This window comes from Homalodisca vitripennis, chromosome 3 (genome assembly GCF_021130785.1).
Source record: "Homalodisca vitripennis isolate AUS2020 chromosome 3, UT_GWSS_2.1, whole genome shotgun sequence".
Taxonomy (NCBI): Eukaryota; Metazoa; Arthropoda; class Insecta; order Hemiptera; family Cicadellidae; genus Homalodisca; species Homalodisca vitripennis.
In genome coordinates this window covers 182,817,882-182,826,137 of record NC_060209.1, presented here as the reverse complement: position 1 = coordinate 182,826,137, position 8,256 = coordinate 182,817,882, and the positions used below count along the sequence as shown (strand labels likewise).

Sequence of the window (8,256 nt, the reverse complement as noted above, 5' to 3'; positions counted from 1 at the left end):
TATATATATATATATATATGTATATATATATACCATATATATTTTATTTTACATTAATCGTTACGATGGAAACTATATGTCAAAAGAATGTTTAACTCTAAGTATTTCTTTAACATTTCTTTTCGTTTATTTTTCAAAACAAAATAAATTTATTACATTATATAATTTAGTTCTGGAAATGGAAATTAAATTGAACATCCTTGATTTCGTAGTGTGATTTCGGACATTTTCCATCATTACATGTTACAAAAAATTTGTATGGCCACCAATTTAATCATATACTTCTAAGCATACTTAATAAGTGTAAAATATTTACATATATTCTAAGTCAAAATAAACCTGCTATTCTATCCAAAACAGTATTTTTTGTGGTTTATAAATCAATGAATGCTCTGGATTTCGAGACGGGAATCGAGTCAGCTGTTTCCCAGTTACATGAGGAACAGAGCGACTGTTTTTATGCGAGGTCGGTCTTTTACTGAAGACACCTCTTTGTCTCCAGTAAAGATAGTATCTTATCTACTAGTTTAGCAAGATTCATACATGTCCATAAATATAATTGATTAAATAAAAAACCTGTCATTGTCCGTAGAATGACAACATTTTAATATACAAATTGGGAAAGTTTTGTTTTGTAGTAGTGGGAAAATATCTCAAATACCTTGTAAATATATTCACTACTAAATAGACATTTTTGTATACATAAATTTGTAAAATAAAAGAGTTTCCATAGTGAGAATAATTTATGTTCATATACAGTTTAACCTGATTCTATTACAATTATAGCAAATATTTACTCAAGACATATTTTGAAGAAAACAATTATTGGCTACGTAACTTAATTTTGTTTTAAAAGAGGTTTCCAATAATTTAATTATTACTCTTTCAGATCACACCCCATTGTTTGACATTCATATACATATCCAGCCAAACGCCTTCACGTGTTTTAAATAAATAATCATGATGTGTAAAGTTATACTTAACACAATAACGAAATAGAAACGTTAAGTAAACTTCAATTCATGATAGGCCAATAAAAACATTAACTGTAACAATGACATTATTCGTCGGAAAAAAATGCTTCAAACTATTCCAAAGTAAAATAATACTTAAGACCAATTCATTATTTTCTTAATTGGTTCTCTTGATAACAATAAAAATTAAAGCAGCAACATGAGTGCTAAGCTGAGTTGAGTAATCAATAATTAATTAACAGAACTCGGTGACAGAACTCGAGTGTGTAATTCGCTTAATTGGTGTTTTCTCTACTTTAGAAGCGTCAATGACTTTATCGCGTCGTTAGGATATTTATTACATTACAAATATTGCATCTCGTTGATGTTACAGAATGAATTAAATAAATATTATTATAGTGTAGGACACAAGACACAATTGGCACTGTATAAGCATATTGCCTGAAAGGCGAATAGGATTTTACCCATTTGCCATCGTTATATGTTACAAGAGGTATAACAAAACATTTCGAGGATTGGAATTTACACTCTTCGTCAAGTGGGAGAGGTATTAATACATAAAACAATAAAGAACAGAAAGAGGAAAATAAGGGAAAGAAAAGGATTCAAACGTACCCAAAATCATCTTTTAGTCCAATCCAGGCGTTGTCGATGCAACGGTTTTGTGTAAGTTTGAACCTTTCTCCTCCCTTATTTTCTTCTTTCTGTTCTTTATTTTTGTATGTATTAATACCTCCCCGACCTGAGCATACATTCCAATCCTCGAAACGTCGTGTTGTACCTTTTGTAACATATAACGAAGTCCAATGTCCGAAATCCTGTTATCCTTTCAAACCTTCCATCTTCAATAACAAACTTTAAACATATAGTCTGATTTTACATGAAATAGATAGACTTTCTCCTAGGTATGAAATTGGTCGTCAGTTAAGGTGGATGTCAAAATAAGAATGTATACAAGTTTTAACAATGAAAATGATATTTTATATTAGGATTTATTTTTTTCTCATTTGATACAGTTACTATTACCCTTAGAGATGATAAAGAGACTCAAAGTCGCCAATTTAGGGTTTTTTATATCGTTAGATGAGGATGATTGAACATGTGATGATTGAACTTGTCTTACGGTTTGTTTTTTATTCAACTAAGATTGATAAAAATGTAATTTTATATGTTTATTTATACATAACTCTCTTGGTTCTCTCAAATTTAAACCTCCATAAAACTAGCAGTTTTTTTTTTAACTTAGAAGAAATATCTCTATCAGTTTCGAGACAAACCAGGTTGAGTACTTATACAATGAAAATGTCCTCTCTGTTCTAGTACTATATATTACTCAGATAGCATTGGTTTTCATTGAGAAATTGGAGTAACATCAATCGACATATTATATACAATTTATTTCCGTACTGTGAGTACATATGAAATGTCACAATGGTCCATTACACTCTACACAGTCCTCTACACTCGTACTTATAGAAGAATTATTAGTAACATAAGGGTTCAGTGTTCGCATATATCACAAAGCAGCGCGTCTGCTAGCGATTGTCTATATTCTCACTCAGTATCTCGGTGGCACACGTCCGCAGCCCGTGGTCGGTCAGACGGGGGGAAAAAGGTCCTTGTAGGGGAAGGAAGACGCTATACCGTCAGCGCTCTCCAACATGAACTTCGCTAAAGCCTTCTCGACGATAGGTCGCCAGCTCGTTCATAAACTGTTCGAAGTTCGCGTTGATGGCACTGTTGATAACTTCTCCTGCAATCAGAATTATAAAAATAGAATCATCAATAATTACGTACATCTCTGAGGTAAGTTGCGTTCACTTGGAGAAATAAATTACTCATTTTTTCATCGATTAAATGGAAAGAAATATATAATTTACTAAATTTGGGACAAATACTAATTGGTCTGTAATGACGCAATATCCTGTGGTATTTGAAATACTTCCTTATATTCACTCCAGTAATATACATGGCCATAGTCTAAATATAAACGTAATAAAAAACCTGGAACTATTGCAGTGTTTAAATTATAGGTGATATATAAAATCTGAAGGACTTAGTTTCTAGTAACCTTTAATAAACTTTTTACGAATTATGGGTTTTTTCTAATTGTTGAACTACAACGTCAAGGTTTAGTTAATAGTCTGACTATGTTAAATCTTCGACCTCTTTACGCTACATGAAAAAGCTAATTAATTTAATGTCTCATTGGTTTAAAAACACAGTATTGGTACCATAGTGGCCTTTACATCTTTACATTTACCATAATATATAAAAATAATTTATTTATATACGGTATATAGTAGTTTTTGGTATTTTCGTAGTTTTGGACTTATCTCCAATTAACATATTACCTCCTCTCTTTATACCTTTTGTTAATATTCTAAAATTGCTACCCAATTATCATTCTTTACTTAAAGAAACTCTTGTATTACTGTATCGTGAAACATCGAAAAGGATAATTTTGGTCATATTTTCAGTTCAATACTGAAAATAAGCCATAGCACATTTATTAGAAATATGATTTGTTTACCGTATGTTCTTGTCAACATTTCGCTTGACAATATGTAAATTTAAATAGTTTACTTTGCTTGATACGCTATTCAGGGTGTTTCTTAGCTTCAGATAATTCTTGAGCGGTATGTGTGTGGGAGCTGCTGAAGTAAAATTTAATTGAAAACGTCGCTACTGTAAGTAAGCAGCCTGATCGCGCTAAAAATAGTATTCAAAGGTTATTACCAATTTGTTAGAAGAATAATCAACACTATTCATAAGAATGCACTAGGCTAAAGGGGTGTCCTATGAGGTTTGCCCTTGGAGTCTAGGTTAGAAGAAAACGCTGGAGGTATTGTCAAAGAGGTTTCATGAAACAATTTCGAAATACGAACTGAAATAAAACGAGTAATTTTATGGTTTAACATTCATTTATGACTTTTCCTTCGATATTCCATCTTAACTCGCTAAATAAAAATATATTTCATTGGACAGGGATTAAAAATATTGATATTATTGATAAATTCTTTCTTGTCAACCACAATTAACAAACACAATGGCATCTGATTTGCTTTAAGGTTCCTTTAACCAATACTACAAGAACCAGTCGAGAATCATGAAAATCAAATTAGCCAGTTAAACTTTAACATTCCCCAAGAAGGAGCTCTTTGATCATATATGTGCGCGCTCTTTAGTGCTTAAATAATTACTATCTGGACCGACGGATCGGTAAAAGACAATCGTCCAATATCTCAATGTCCTTTACGAAGTTTTAAAGATCACTTCTAATCTATAATTTATAAAACCTCTGACAATACTCTAAGTTAGTATGAAAGACTTAAAACGGATTACAGTAGAGCACAGAATTCAAAGTTACTAAGGGGAATTGTACGTTATGTTCAAAAGAGATTGAATACAGGAAATCAATGGGAGAATTAGTTTTAAAACCTTATCTGAATTGCTCTAGATTACTAATTAGATAAGGAATTGTGTTTCTGAGAATTTATAAGCAATCTTTTTTCAATAAATATAATAACCTGTTTGAGCTCAATAACTTTGCAACTTGTTAAACGATTGTAATCCACTACACAGTGGATTAATTAGTATTACTTCGGGTTTTCGATATATTACCATTTTAAAGATATCACTTTTGACTTATTCGAACTCCTAAAATTTTTAAATATAATTTTCCACAGTAGGAGATAGATTAATCAAGGTACAAATATTGTTATTATTAAAATTCGTTGGTTTATGCCCCTTGTTTTACATTTAATTGGCTGAAGTAAACTGGTTCTAACTGAAAGTAACGCCGATTGCGATGCAATATAATGATTACGTACCCGGTACTGTAACCTTTAATGCACGACTGTAATGTTGTTAAGTTTCAACAGTTGTAATGCAATTGCGTTAAATGGGTAACTGTTTTTATTGTGTCAAGCAATGTTAACTATAAACTGAGCTATGCGGTGGTTTCTATTTTAACTGTAGTCTGATGGAGGTGTTGCCTCTAGATAACTTATGCAACACCCTATGAGTTGATTTTGGCTTTAATGGGGATAATATATTTATTAGTTAAACAAAGCTTTTACAATTTTAAAATAGAACTCACATAAACTGTACGAGACCCTGAAAAAAAGGCTAGGATGAATCGTAACCTTTTGAAAACAAAAAACATTTTATAACACTTTATTAGAGATCTTAGAACGTATACGACAGTACCCGAAATTGTTAATTTTAAATACAGAAAAAATCTCAATACCAATAAGGAAGAAAAACTATTTTAAAAAACAGGAGTTCGTATACTTGTTTCGTAGCCTAGTAAAGTAGAATTTTTCAACTTAACACCTTGCACATTAAGATCCATGATTAAAAAATCAAATTATCTCTAAACTGAATTTGACACTAAATATTTCAAACTTAAGTTCTAATTCTTTTAATATGATATTAGTAAAACTCATTCTTAACAACCTTTATTTAAAAAATTAAATACATTTACAGGATAAGCTACTCGTGATCTCCAATAGTCTAAACTACTTATTATTACAACGATTGTGCAAGAAAAAACGCAAGAATATTTTAACCAGTGTACTGACAGGTGTTCCCTGGTTCACACCATAGAGGTTTTCTGACGAACATCAAAGAAGAGTCTGCGCTAGACTCAGCTTTGTGTGTGGTCTGTTGGTGAAATCCGCCTCCCTGTATACACGGTGGCAGCGCTTTGAACTAGAAGTTTAGTTATTACTCAACTTTCCTTTTTAGTAAAATACTTCGTATATGTGCCATACGCCGTTCATACTATGGAGTAGTTTAAGAGATATATTACACACTTACAGTAATATACAACTCTTCCTGAGCACAATAAACTTTTTTTAAATTGTTGTACTTTTTCACTATGATAAAATAAAGCATAATTTAAACTAACGACTGGCCAGGTGTCAGAAATTAGTAGCACTGCTCGTACGCGAGAAGGTGAGTATAACAAAACTTAAACCAATGTTATTCTTAAAAAGTCGTATGGAATAATAGAAGCAACCAGTAATGTTTTAATGTTTTTAGCCAATATAAAGAAAGTAATCAAATTTCGAACAGGATTAACAGTGAATTAACAAAAAAGGGTTAGAATTTCCGAGGGGCTATCAACTGCAATTTTCACTAAACAGCTGGAATGAGAAATAAAAATTATTTTTATATTAATTCAATATCCCAAAAATTTAATTTTGGAATCAATGTTGTCAATTTTATTGTATTCAGTTTTATTGTTATACAAAGATGTCTTTTTTACATTTTTCTATGGTGGTTAAAGATTTTAAACCGTCCTTAGATTGTTTTATTACTCTTAACAACAATTACGGAATATCCTTCTTTGTTTGAAAAATCAAATACCCTAACGGTAAAAACTAAAGAAATCCAATAAGTCAGTTAAATAACATCTCGCTAAACAAATTAGAAATAAATTGAAAACCTTAAAAAATAAAGAAACACTCCAAAATTCGGATTATTTGCTAGTAAAACCATAGACAACCAGACAGCCAATATAAGAGAGCTGCATTATTAGAAACTGGTACACAGATTAATACCATCGTGAACGGTTTAGTAAGTACTACTGATTTTATTACGACAGTACTTTATTCTAGCCACATAAATATACGATTCAAGGCAGCTAATATATAGTTATACATAGTCTGCCAGAAATGTTAAAGAACGATGCTCGGAGTTCAGCTAAAGTAAAACATTGATCGAGAAGTTTCATAACTTTCAGTAAGCGTCGGACCTGTCACGGATTGACCCCGAATAACAGTTCTGCAGCCGGTTCAACACATAACCGTCGATCTGAAACTTGGATTTTACAAACTGTCTATTCAGAGTAGAAACTTCCGTGTCAGCTTTGAACTTGTTATCTTAATGTGGTAGTATTTGTTTTCCCTTCTATCAAAATTGTAAGGCGAATATCTACCTTAGACTGACTCAGTCCTCGTAAAATAGTTTATCCACACTTTGACAGTGATTGGCATCTTAACATAACAATACGTACTGAGTTATTGATGCAACTCTCTTACCCAAAACTGGTTCTCCACCAAACAGATTGTCCAGGCGTAGTTTCCCAGTGACTACTTTGATTTTAATTGTCATCTTGTGATAATGTAAATAGTCTTCTCCGTGTTTCTTGATGATCTGCCCGGAGAGTGAGACGTTAGCTTTGGCGTTAACTGGAACCAAGGAAAAGATAAAAAACATAAACGAAATTTTCTATTTCGTTATATAGGGTGTGCAAAATGCCTGAAAATACCTTAATATTATTTAAAACTACATGAGAGAAACTTGGTACAGTGTACGGTACACCTAAAACGGCCGACATTCTGGATAAAATAAATATTTTAGGAATTCCTCAATTAGAAAATAGAGCATTTTGGACCGATTAAAAGTTTTGAGGTGTGCTTTGCGGCATTATATTCTAACAATGAATAATTTTGCATATTGGTCTAGACTTGCGTTTAACATTTCCATTATACTCCCTACGGGACATCTCCCCATTTTAGACGAGTGATGGTTATTTTATAAAAAGATAACCGTATGATATTGTGATTTTAAATTGTATCTGATAATGTTTAAATAGTATCAATGTGTTTCTAGAAATGTTACGCAACCTGTGTATTATACTACGATATAAAAAGTAAGTCTATCAAAGAAAATATTATATACAAATTCTATCTAAAATCGCAAATTCCTTTGCCGAGAATTAAAAAATATTAAGATTTAAAACGCAAAAACAATGAAATTCTATAAAAAATCAAAGAATAAATAATTCGTTTCCTATAAAATCAATTCATTATAATTATAACTAAATATGTACAAACGTGGTGTCCATAATTACGTTAATGTTACTGTTATTATTTGTACAAGATTGTCGGTCAAATTAATCCATCAAATAATGGTTTAATTTATACGGAACATTGCACTAGTGTTAACTAACTAACTTATCTAGTGTTAACAATTTTAAAAGACATTTTTAAGATCAGTGGATTGTAAATTGACTGTAAAATCTCCCGACAAGAGGCAATGCCTGCCTCGACAATGTTGTGACCAATTTGGGTGACAATTGTTTTCAGGCCAAGGTTTTAAGTGAATGTTTGTCTGATCATAACATGATTGAAATATCCCTTGTCCTTGAATTGCAATTCACGAAGAATTCTCGGGAAAAGCAGATTGAGGTGAGATGTCTAGCTCCTAGTAACATTGAAAGTTTAATCTCTTATTTAACATTTACTAATTGGCCAGCCATATTTGCAAA

The 8,256-nt window shown here is 31.5% G+C and overlaps 1 protein-coding gene across 1 annotated transcript; it reads right to left on the bottom strand.

Moving 5' to 3' along the window:
* Window positions 1-2,620: 2,620 nt before the first annotated feature.
* LOC124358502 (protein takeout-like) lies at window positions 2,621-7,202 on the bottom strand. Its single transcript, XM_046810796.1, has 2 exons — window positions 7,025-7,202; window positions 2,621-2,727 (listed from the first exon to the last, which is right to left on the bottom strand). Exons 1-2 carry the CDS (start codon window positions 7,200-7,202, stop codon window positions 2,621-2,623), a joined length of 285 nt encoding a protein of 94 aa, XP_046666752.1.
* Window positions 7,203-8,256: the final 1,054 nt, after the last annotated feature.

Excerpts from the sequence above, each read along its gene's own strand:
- LOC124358502 (XM_046810796.1), bottom strand. The coding sequence starts at position 7,202 with ATGTTTTTTATCTTTTCCTTGGTTCCAGTTAACGCCAAAGCTAACGTC. Across the intron at positions 2,728-7,024 it reads TGGTGGAGAACCAGTTTTGG|GAGAAGTTATCAACAGTGCC; the intron begins GTAAGAGAGTTG and ends TTCTGATTGCAG.